General features: G+C 41.2%; 1 protein-coding gene across 3 annotated transcripts in view; it reads right to left on the bottom strand.

The window, feature by feature from the left end:
• Positions 1–3,239: 3,239 nt before the first annotated feature.
• nf1a (neurofibromin 1a) overlaps positions 3,240–12,158 on the bottom strand; it is a 99,898-nt gene continuing 90,979 nt past the window's right edge. For all 3 annotated transcript variants that reach the window (XM_029773533.1, XM_029773534.1, XM_029773535.1), the window contains 5 exons: positions 11,914–12,014; positions 10,812–10,954; positions 10,318–10,364; positions 8,189–8,405; positions 3,240–4,310 (listed from right to left, as the gene is read on the bottom strand). In XM_029773533.1, coding sequence (XP_029629393.1) covers positions 4,168–4,310; positions 8,189–8,405; positions 10,318–10,364; positions 10,812–10,954; positions 11,914–12,014 — 651 coding nt within the window. In that variant the 3' untranslated portion in view covers positions 3,240–4,167. The remainder of the gene's footprint in view (positions 4,311–8,188; positions 8,406–10,317; positions 10,365–10,811; positions 10,955–11,913; positions 12,015–12,158) is intronic.

Below are 12,158 nucleotides of genomic sequence, written 5' to 3'. Positions count from 1 at the left end.
ACAATATTATCACAAGTATTTACATTGTAGTAAATATACCATTTTCAAATTGTACATAAAATGTGAATATACCACTTAAAGAAAAACATTCGGAACAACACTCGTGACAAAATATTTGGCACCCCAAATAAAACATGCCACATTTTATGATATTCAACTTCACAAAACCCTTGCCTGTGAATCAGAATAGTGCATGTCAACCACTCATTTAAGAGTATGGTTACTCACAATATATGTCCTTGTCATCCCGATGGACACCAAAGGGCTATTCTAGATCCTGAAGGCGGCAATGGAAAACTGACATGTTCTGACGGTTACTCTGTTGATGAATTCATCCAAGCTATTTGCTCTGACAGTTGTCTAATCTTAGTTGTCGCATGGATTCAAAAACAATATTTATTCATTTATTTGGTTTCCTTGATATCCAAATGTGTAAATTGCATTTGGTACCCTTCTTAAGTTCTGATATACAGTACCAGTCAAAAGTTTGGACACACCTACTCATACCAGGGTTTTTATTTAGTTTTACTATTTTCTATATTGTACAATAATAGTGTAGACATCATAACTATGAAATAACACATATGGAATCATGTAGTAACCAACAAAAAAAAGTGTTAAATCCAAATCCATTTTATATTTGAGATTCTTCAAAGTAGCCACCCTTTGCCTTGACAGCTTTGCACACTCTCTCTCACACACACACAAAATCAATCATTATTCATTAAGAGCAACATTTCTAAAACATGTTTTGAATGAATGGATATCATCATTATCCTTTCCCATAGTGCAAGCTAGTCTTTGGTGCAGTGTCCCTGGATCTGACGCAAGGGCATCTGGGATTGAGGTCATGTCCCAATGACTGTTCATTAACAGCCGTTCCCAACCCTTCCATGTCTGCAGATACTAAGGGTCAGGAATCTAGATGGGTATACGCAGTGTAATGGTGGAGCTTCCACCATATAGCCTTAATGATATGCACAAATGGAAAGGTTATGATCAAGAGGAAGGGTGTGAATGACTCTGATACTTTAGAGGAGGAACAACGACTTTTAGACAACATAAAGTAATGGCCACCCTCATTTCCCCTCACTACTTTTCATTTGCCCATAGGAGATAACTCATAGGTAGAATTCATTCAACCAGAGAGAAGAGACACCTCTGTGTGTGAGTAGGAAATCAAATTGTAATCTTATCAAACCAGAACTTCAATGCAATCAATTCTGTATCACAATCTTAATACAGGTGGTAGACAAACAGTGATCAACAGCAATATTTTGAAATAAAGTTGAAGTTGGAAGTTTACATACACTTAGGTTGGAGTCATTAAAACTCGTTTTTCAACCACTCCACAAATTTCTTGTTAACAAACTATAGTTTTGGCAAGTCGGTTAGGACATCTACTTTGTGCATGACACAAGTCATTTTTCCAACAATTATTTAGACAGATTATTTCACTTAATCACAATTCCAGTGGGTCAGAAGTTCACATACACTAAGTTGACTGTGCCTTTAAACAGATTGGAAAATTCCAGAAAATGTCATGGCTTTAGAAGCATCTGATAGGCGAATTGACATCATTTGAGTCAATTGGAGGCGTACCTGTGGATGTATTTCAAAGCCTACCTTCAAACTCAGTGCCTCTTTGCTTGACATCATGGGAAAATCTAAATAAATCAGCTAAGACCTCAGAAAAAAAATTGCAGACCTCCACAAGTCTGGTTCATCCTTGGGAGCAATTTCCAAACACCTGAAGGTACCACGTTCATCTGCACAAACAATAGTACGCAAGTATAAACACCATGGGACCACGCAGCCGTCATACCGATCAGGAAGGAAACGCGTTCTGTCTCTTAGAGATGAACGTACTTTGGTGCGGAAAGTGCAAATCAATCCCAGAACAGCAGCAAAGGACCTTGTGAAGATGCTGGAGGAAACAGGTACAAAAATATCAATATCCACAGTAAAATGAGTCCTATATCAACATAACCTTAAAGGCCGCTCAGCAAGCAAGAAGCAACTGCTCCAAATCCGCCATAAAAAAAGCTAGACTACGGTTTGCAACTGCACATGGGGACAAAGATCGTACTTTTTGGAGAAATGTCCTCTGGTCTGATGAAACAAAAATAGAACTGTTTGGCCATAATGACCATCGTTATGTTTGGAGGAAAAAGGGGGATGCTTGCAAGCTGAAGAACACCATCCCAACCGTGAAGAACAGAGGTGGCAGCATCATGTTGTGGGGGTGCTTTGCTGCAGGAGGGACTGGTGCACTTCACAAAATAGATGGCATCATGAGGTAGGACAATTATGTGGATATATTGAAGCAACATCTAAAGACATCAGTCAGGAAGTTAAAGCTTGGTCGCACATGGGTCTTCCAAATGGACAATGACTCCAAGCATACTTCCAAAGTTGTGGCAAAAAGGACAAAGTCAAGCTATTGGAGTGGCCATCACAAAGCCCTGACCTCAATCCTGTTGAAAATTTGTGGGCTGAACTGAAAAAGCGCGTGCGAGCAAGGAGGCCTACAAACCTGACTCAGTTACACCAGCTCTGTCAGGAGGAATGGGCCAAAATTCACCCAACTTATTGTGGGAAGCTTGTGGAAGGCTACCCTAAACGTTTGACCCAAGTTAAACAATTTAAAGGCAATGCTACCAGATACTAATTCAGTGTATGTAAACTTCTGACCCACTGGGAATGTGATGAAATAAATAAAAGCTGAAATAAATCACTATACTATTATTCTGACGTTCCACTTTCTTAAAATAAAGTGGTGATCCTAACTGACCTAAGACAGGGAGTTTTTACTAGGATTAAATGTCAGGAATTGTGAAAAACTGAGTTTAAATGTATGTAAACTTCGGACTTCAACTGTATATTATGTGAATTTAAGTATTCACGTAGTTGCTAATACTGATGGGGTTTGGCATATTGCTTACTTTTCCTAGTCACGGTCAGAACTGTAATCCAATCCAAATGAAATATAGTGAAAAAATGATACAATTCAATAAAATAAAGGCCTTTAAATATTTACAAGTTTACACAGTATCTTGAAATTCATATTCTTGTATGGCAAATATTTAAAAAAAAAAGAATAGTTTCAATATTTAGTGAGGACTATCTGTACAGGTTAAATACTTTCAGGCAGCAGGGTATTATTGGTGATAGTATACTTGATCATGACATAGTTAACGCAGCTCTACATTCACCTAGAGTCAACATAATAGTCTCTATATAATTAGTACCTGTTCTTTTCCAGACCAAGGCTTCAGTTTATTTGAAACATAATTATACACATCGGAAAACCCTGACAAAGGCACACCATGGAAAAAACAACCCTATTATTATTATTATTATTATTATTATGATGAGTATATCCTTTCTATACATCTATATACATAAATATGTACACAACTGGGAAGAATCAAAATGACAATATGCATCCAAATCCAGGTTAAGACTGTGGTTTGAAGGTTTTGCTAACGACATTTGGTCAACCCGGCATAGATGGAGGTGGCGACTGGCTGCTGCAGCCTTGCTATGAGGTGGTGGTGTGAGGCAGTAGTGGGGTTGGTTTGGAGTAGACTGTGGAGTTGGAGCTGAGGCAAGAGCCTGTCCTTCAGTATACAGGTTCAAAATCCATCTGTTTTTTTCAATGTCATAATGGTCCAACACGGACGCCTACATTGATTCGCCCATTCATCTTCCTATGTCACATAATGCAGCAGTCACCAAACATCATGTTGTCCAGTTCTTACACTGAATACATTATATATATAAAAAACTGATCTGGATTCTTTGAGAATTTATTAGTAAGAGCAAAAAAATCAAGATGACGACTGAATGAATGGATTATTTCAGTCACCTTGACAGTTTCAGTCCTTTAACGAACAAAAACTACATTTAAAAAATCTTGGCCCAACTTTCTGTACGCAAATAACTTCACCCATCCGAATCTCTCATGTTGCAATGCTCCAGATGCCTGACAACCAAAGGTACACAGAGACAAACGCAGCTACTTCCCCAAAACAACACTGATCCTCAGGTTGATTCACCATCCATCATGAAAATAACGAAACAAAAAGGGTAAAAAGAGGAGTGCAGGAAGATGTGTGGCATGTTGGGCCAGGAGAGGCCTTTTGCTCTCTCCATCGCTCTGTCTCATACTATCTTCTTAATGCTGGGCCTTTTGAAGCTGCCTGAGCTGCGCTGTTTCTGCACCTGACTGGCAGAGCCATGGCGGATCCGTCCACTGGTGGAGAGAGCCGCGCTGGGGGACAGCTTCACATTCTCCTTATCCACGCCTGGACAGAGGGAAGAAGAGAATAGAGAGGGAAGACGAGAAGAGAGAGAGTCATTCTCAGTCACTCAGATTCAATACCACTGTTGAAGAGCAGATGGTGCTGTGCCATAGCTTTGGTATAAAACTAAAGACATATTCTCACCCTGAATGAATTCAACATCTCCATCTTCCTCTACATTGTCAGACAGAGCACAAGTTACCCTCTAATAAAGTATTTTAGTGTTGAATGGTAATTCTGCCCCCAGACTCTTATTCCTTTCTTACAACCACACCAGCACAAACAACAAGATCACCCTTTGCTTGGCAGTGGGTGGCCGATTTTAAGTTGCTATTCTGGCACTGGGTACAGTTAGTGGATTTCTCACACTCACTTTTCACATTAGATTAGTCATTTTGGTGTTTTTTTACTAAGGGGGATGAGGTTACTTGACCTTGTTTGACTTCTGGGGTCACAAGGTCAAAGAGGAAGAGTACCTGGGAGGAGGTGTGGTGCAAAAACGGCTGACTTAGAGCAAGGCAGAGAGGCTTCACAGAAAGAGACAGAGAAAGAATGAGCACAGCAACTGAGATGAGAAACACATTAAAACAAGGCTAACAGAACAAAAACAGGCAGAGAATGAGAGTCAAATACACTGAATGAAAAAATAAACAGACAGCAAGATGGATCTTTAGCATTGACGTGAAGGAATTAAGAGATTTCAATGAGGTGGTTTTCAGATACAGACCGTTGAAAAGTAACCAGAAACAGAATGTAACGCAAAGACAATACCTGGTGGTGTTTTAAATGGCATGAATAACTGTATGAACGTCTACTAAGAATGAAATGTATATTTTTCTGTGGAAAGGCTAACAATATATTACAACTACTTCAGCAATATAGCACTGATACATAGGAATAATACAATCCATTTATTCTACAAGTAATAACAAAAACAGTGGTATTAGCTAGGTGATTTCTAAAAGCTTGCAGCTAGCATAGTGAGAACAGAGACAGAAATGGACACGTGATGCGAGTTACCACAGTTTGCAAACTACAGGCTCGGCTGGGGCTAGCGTCAGCGGCCCCGGAGAGGCTCCATGGTTGTGATTTGTACTAGATGTTTTTGTTGGGATGGGAGAGAGTTGGGGACCGTCTATAGACTACACCACAGCAAGTAGAGCATGATGGGGAGGTTACACACAGACCAGACCCAGAGAGAGAGGGAGGGGATTAGCACGACAGACAGTCGACACACGCAACATAAAAAATGAAATATCTCAAATGTTTGATGGTGCTAACTAAGTACCCCTGCATATTTCAAACACACTACATTTCAGCATTTGTCCAAGTAATTGTGTTGTTTTTGGCAATAGTTAAAATCTTGCAGTGCTTTTCTGACATCTTGCCAAATTTGATATCTTTAGTGCACAGCAGTAGCAGCATCGTCATCATATTGTCAGAAGAGATATCAGCATCAGATGTAGAGAAAGCTAGCGGGAGAAATAACCCACAGCAACAGCACCCACAGACACTCTACTAGAGGTCGACCGATTATGATTTTTCAACGCCGATACCGATTATTGGAGGACCAAACAAGCCGATACCGATTAAATCGGCAGATTTTTTTGTTTATTTATTTATAATAATGATAATTACAACAATACTGAATGAACACTTATTTAAACTTAATATAATACATCAATAAAATCAATTTAGCCTCAAATAAATAATGAAACATGTTCAATTTGGTTTCAATAATGCAAAACAAAGTGTTGGAGAAGAAAGTAAAAGTGCAATATGTGCCATGTAAAAAAGCTAAGGTTTAAGTTCCTTGCTCAGAACATGAGAACATATGAAAGCTGGTGGTTCCTTTTAACATGATTCTTCAATATTCCCAGGTAAGTTTTAGGTTGTAGTTATTATAGGAATTATAGGACTATTTCTCTATACAATTTGTATTTCATATACCTTTGACTATTGGATGTTCTTATAGGCACTTTAGTATTGCCAGTGTAACAGTATAGCTTCCGTCCCTCTCCTCGCTCCTACCTGGGCTTGAACCAGGAACACATCGACAACAGCCACCCTCGAAGCAGCGTTACCCATGTAGAGGAAGGGAAACAACTACTCCAAGTCTCAGAGCAAGTGACGTTTGAAACGCTATTAGCGCGCACCCCGCTAACTAGCTAGCCATTTCACATCGGTTACACCAGCTTAATCTTGGGAGTTGACAGGCTTGAAGGGGTGGGTATAATTTCTGGAACGTTCCAACAGGAATCTGTTCCAAAAAACGTAAAGTAAAAGGTTGCCAACCAACAACGCATACAAAGTAGCAACGCATACAAGCCTAGCTAACTAGCTGCCGAATAGGCATCAACTCACCACGTAGCTTATTCTTAATGTTTGTCTATAGGCAACCAGAGTGAGGACAGACATTTTTCGGAATAAACGTGATGAGTGAAAAACGCAATGAAATAGACCACTCACTACCCGGTATCTTATTCTGCCGCTATACAACTTTGTATGCGTTGTTTTTTGGCAACCTTGTTATTTACGAAGTTTTTGGAATAGATTCCTGTTGGAACGTTCCACAAATTATACCCACCTGGTTTGAAGTCATAAACAGCTTGAAACACAGCGAAGAGCTGCTGGCAAAACGCACAAAAGTGCTGTCTGAATGAATGCTTACGAGTTATGTTATGTCAATGTTATGTCATAATTACGTACAATTCTGGCAAATTAGTTCGCAACGAGCCAGGCGGCCCAAACTGTTGCATATACCCTGACTCTGCCTGCAATGAACGCTAGAGATGTTACACAATTTCATGTTAGCAGGCAATAGTAACTAAATATGCAGGTTTAAAAATATATACTTGTGTATTGATTTTAAAGAAAGGCATTGATGTTTATGGTTAGGTACATTGGTGCAACGACAGTGCTTTTTTCGCAAATGCGCTTGTTAAATCAACACCCGTTTTGGCGAAATAGGCTGTGATTCAATGAGAAATTAACAGGCACCGCATCGATTATATGCAACGCAGGACACGTTAGATAATCTAGTAATATCATCAACCATGTGTAGTTAAGTAGTGATTATGTTAAGATTGATAGTTTTTTATAAGATAAGTTTAATGCTAGCTAGCAACTTCCCTTGGCTTCTTGCTGCCCTCGCGTAACAGGTAGTCAGCCTGCCATGCAGGCTCCTCGTGCGTTGGATTGGATTAGTAACCAAAAGGTTGCAAAAACTAATCCCCGAATCCCCCCTGAACAAGGCAGTTAACCCCCTAGGCCGTCATTGAAAATAAGAATGTGTTCTTAAGAATGTGACCAGTACAGAAAAAAAAAAAATGTTATGCATTCACTGCTGTAAGTCGCTCTGGATAAGAGCGTCTGCTAAATGACTAAAATGTAAAATGTAAATGTTAATCTGACTTGCCTAGTTAAATAAAGGTGTACATTTTTATATATATATAAAAAGGCAAACCGGTGGCCAAAATTACCGATTGTTATGAAAACTTGAAATTGGCCCTAATTAAATTGGCCATTCCGATTAATCGGTCGACCTCTAGTGTTCTGTAGAGTCACTCTACAGAACACCTTACATTGGTAGGACTCAGCCAGCATCATCATCATATTGTCAGAAGAGATATCAGCATCAGATGTAGAGAAAGCTAGCGGGAGAAATAACCCACAGCAACAGCACCCACAGACACTCTACAGAACACCTTACATTGGTAGGACACAGCCAGCATCATCAGTAGGATGTTAATGGTGTATTTGTGTGTCGGCCTCTATGTGTAAATGGTGTGTGCTCTAGGGGTACTGGTCTGCTGTTAACCCTGTGTTACTCCCAGGGTGGATCAGTAAAGATTGTGTTCATGCATGTATACTATGCTAACCTGGAGAGTGCTGCGAGGTGGCCAGGGAGGTCATGGAGTTGGAGAGGTTGAGGTTAGCGGTGATGCTGAGCTGGCTCTGGGTGACGGGGGGGTAAGGGGAGGTGGGGGTACGGAGCTGCTCCTCGCTCCTCTCTTCCTCTGTACCAGGCAGGTAGCGGTCAATCAAGGCCTCCAGGAACTTCACAATCAGCTCAGCGTAGTCTGGGATCTGAGTTTGCTGATGGTTTGACATGGGATGGAGGGGGGGGGTAGAGGAAGAGGTGGAAAGGGATTGAGGCAGAAAAGGAGAGAGAAAGTCAGGTAGGGGGTGGGAATGGGGGGGTGGAAGAAAGAAAAAAAGAAAAGCAAGAAAGAGTGAGTGTGAGGGGAACACAGGCCAACAAATCACAGTCTAACAGTCCAATGTCTCCCTGAGCTAAATCAGGAGAAATTGATCCTCAGCCTTTGACCAGGCTTGACTTTCCCCCAAACAAGCAGATGGCAAATGGCACCTTTTGTTGGAGGAAAGTGGCACGAGGGATAATGGGTGCACAGTGAAAACAGAGAGTCTAAGAACATCTACAAGTGTCAAACGTCCACGTATTCTGTAGTGATGGGGAAGGATCGATACAGTTACATATTCTGCAGCAGACACATGGTGAGCAATACTGTATGTTAGAAACATCGAATCCCAACACGTAAAGAACAGCGTGAGAATCCCAACACGTAGAGAACAGCGTGAGAATCCCAACACGTAGAGAACAGCGTGAGAATCCCAACACGTAGAGAACAGCGTGAGAATCCCAACACGTAGAGAACAGCGTGAGAATCCCAACACGTAGAGAACAGCGTGAGAATCCCAACACGTAGAGAACAGCGTGAGAATCCCAACACGTAGAGAACAGCGTGAGAATCCCAACACGTAGAAAACAGCGTGAGAATCCCAACACGTAGAGAACAGCGTAAGAATCCCAACACGTAGAGAACAGCGTGAGAATCCCAACACGTAGAGAACAGCGTGAGAATCCCAACACGTAGAGAACAGCGTGAGAATCCCAACACGTATAGAACAGCATGAGAATCCCAACACGTATAGAACAGCGCGAGAATCCCAACACGTAGAGAACAGCGTGAGAATCCCAACACGTAGAAAACAGCGTGAGAATCCCAACACGTAGAGAACAGCGTAAGAATCCCAACACGTAGAAAACAGTGTGAGAATCCCAACCCGTATAGAACAGCGTGAGAATCCCAACACGTAGAAAACAGCGTGAGAATCCCAACACGTAGAGAACAGCGTGAGAATCCCAACACGTAGAAAACAGCGTGAGAATCCCAACACGTAGAGAACAGCGTGAGAATCACAACACATATAGAACAGTGTGAGAATCACAACACATATAGAACAGTTTCTATGAGAATCACAACACATATAGAACAGTTTCTATGAGAATCACAACACATATAGAACAGTTTCTATGAGAATCACAACACATATAGAACAGTGTGAGAATCACAACCCATATAGAACAGTGTGAGAATCACAACACATATAGAACAGTGTGAGAATCACAATACATATTGTATCGGCACCTTAGTATTGCGATCATATCGTGAAGTCCCTGGCAATTCCCAGCTCTAGTATTCTGCCCTCTGAGTAAAAATAGGCATGCTGGCCATAGAACAGTAACAGAACGGTTCTGCATTATATATAATACACGTTAGACATAATACACAGTCATTTAGCAGATGTTTTGATCCAAACTGATTTACAAATCAAGATGTAATCATGTACAGTACCAGTCAAAAAACTCTGGAATGAGAAGGTGTGTCTAAACTTTTGACTGGTACTGTATATGTGGCCCCATTCTGAAACCAGACCTTCAACTCAGAGTTAGAAGCATCTCCTTGTCTTATTTACTCAAAACCATCATAAAGGGAAACTGAGGTGGCCAGAGAGCGAGTGAGAGAGAGAGAGAGAGAGAGAGAGAGAGAGAGAGAGCGCGAGAGAGGAGGATGTCCAATAAATCTTGGGGCAATCGGCAGGCTCCCTGGCAAGGCTGTAATTGCTTACCGGGGCTGAATTCTTCCAGCACGACCGCACTGCCTTGGGGAGAATGAAAGGGAAATATGAGGGCAATGAATCATACCTTTGAGAAGGGTCCGGCAAACCTCCAAAGTCCATTGAAGCCGAAGCCTGTGTTAGAGAGAAAGAGAGAGGGGGAAAAAAAGTAATGGAGGGAGAAAGGTATCATTGGCAAAGTTAAACTGCTAAAGAAGAAAACACAACATAACAGTTAGTGGAGAGGGCAAGAGAGAAAGAGGGGGCAGAGAAAGATGAAGGATGGGAGATGAGATGTAGAGGAGGAGATAGGGACTGACAGAGAGAGAAATGAAGGATGAGAAAAGTAGAGGAGGAGATCAGGACAGAGAGAGCGAAACAGAGAGACACAGAGAGAGAGAGAGAGAGATGAAAGATGAGAAAAGTAGAAGATGAGATGGGGCAGAGATACAGACAGCAATAGACAGGAGAGAGAGACAGAAAGGGAGGGGGCAGAGAGAAATGAATGATGCGAGATGAGGTAGATGAGGACTGAGAGAGGAGACAGATGGGTAGAGCAGGTCTGTAGATGAATGTACATACTCTGTAGATAGGAGGGTTGGTATTGTGGAGGAGACTCTTCATGGTAGACCACACTCTGAACGATGCCATGCACTGGGTTCAGTAGGTTGGTATCCTGGCACATAGACAACAGCGTGTTGATCTTGGAGTCCAGCAGGTTGTGGCTGAGAAGAGGAGGAAACAAAGATAAACATCAGCTAGGTAGGCCCCATAATCAATACAGACACACCTCACTCTGCATGGCAACACCCTTTCCCAGTGACCCTGTCAACACATATCATGACAGGACTCAAACACACTGGTGAATAACTAGGCCTCATACGAGACAGTTCTCTAGTTAACCTGTACACATAGCTCATCTGTAAATAGCCCATGCAATCTACCTCATCCCCATACTGTATTTATTTATTTATCTTGCTCCTTTGCACCCCAGTATCTCAACTTGCACATTCATCCTCTGCACATCCTACCATTCCAGTGTTTAATTGGTAAGTTGTAATTACTTTGCCACCATGGCCTCTTTATTGCCTTTACCTCTCTTATCCTACCTCATTTGCACATGCTGTATATAGATTTTCCTACTCTATTATTGATTGTACGTTTGTTTATTCCATGTGTAACTGTTGTTGTTTGTGTCGAACTGCTTTGCTTTATCTTGGCCAGGTCGCAGTTGCAAATTAGAAATTGTTCTCAATCTAGCCTACCTGGTTAAATAAAGGTGAAATATAAATATATATATATATATTCGATTTGATCGGCTGTATACAAGTAAAAATGTCACGGGTTCAAAATATAGATTTAAAAAATATATTTTTTTTAAAATCTATATTTTGAACCTGTGACATTTTTACTTGTATACAGCCGCCCACATCGAATTTCTATAGCTAGGTAAAGCACACTACAACTCCCATGATGCATTTGGAGCAGGACAGGCCTCTTCTCCTCAGAAGATCATTGGGACTTTCCTCCCCCCAAAAAACAACCATCTTGGGCCAAAACAGCTTTCAAGCTCTCAAATAATTTCCCCTGGTTTTCTCCAGTCTCTATATTTTCTTATGGAAAAGTAGGCCCTTAGGCTATGTATTTGGTTTTGCCTGGGGGATTTTTGGGCTTGTTTACTTACACGACGGGAAAGACTTTTGGGAAGACGACGCTAGCTTCAGCTAGATACTCGTACAGGATCCTCTGGTCAAAATCATCTGTGGTGTACTTGACCTGGGTGGCCTTGGACAGAGAAACAGACCGCATACGTTTACAGACTGAACCAGTTATATACAGTAGAAAGCTGTATACTACAGTGCATTTGAAAAGTATTGACTTTTTCCACATTTTGTTGATTGATGAGGGGGAAAAAAAACAATGTAATCC

This window comes from Salmo trutta, chromosome 13, assembly GCF_901001165.1.
Source record: "Salmo trutta chromosome 13, fSalTru1.1, whole genome shotgun sequence".
Taxonomy (NCBI): Eukaryota; Metazoa; Chordata; class Actinopteri; order Salmoniformes; family Salmonidae; genus Salmo; species Salmo trutta.
Note: the sequence above shows the minus strand (reverse complement) of the source record. Positions and strands in the feature narration are given on the sequence as shown.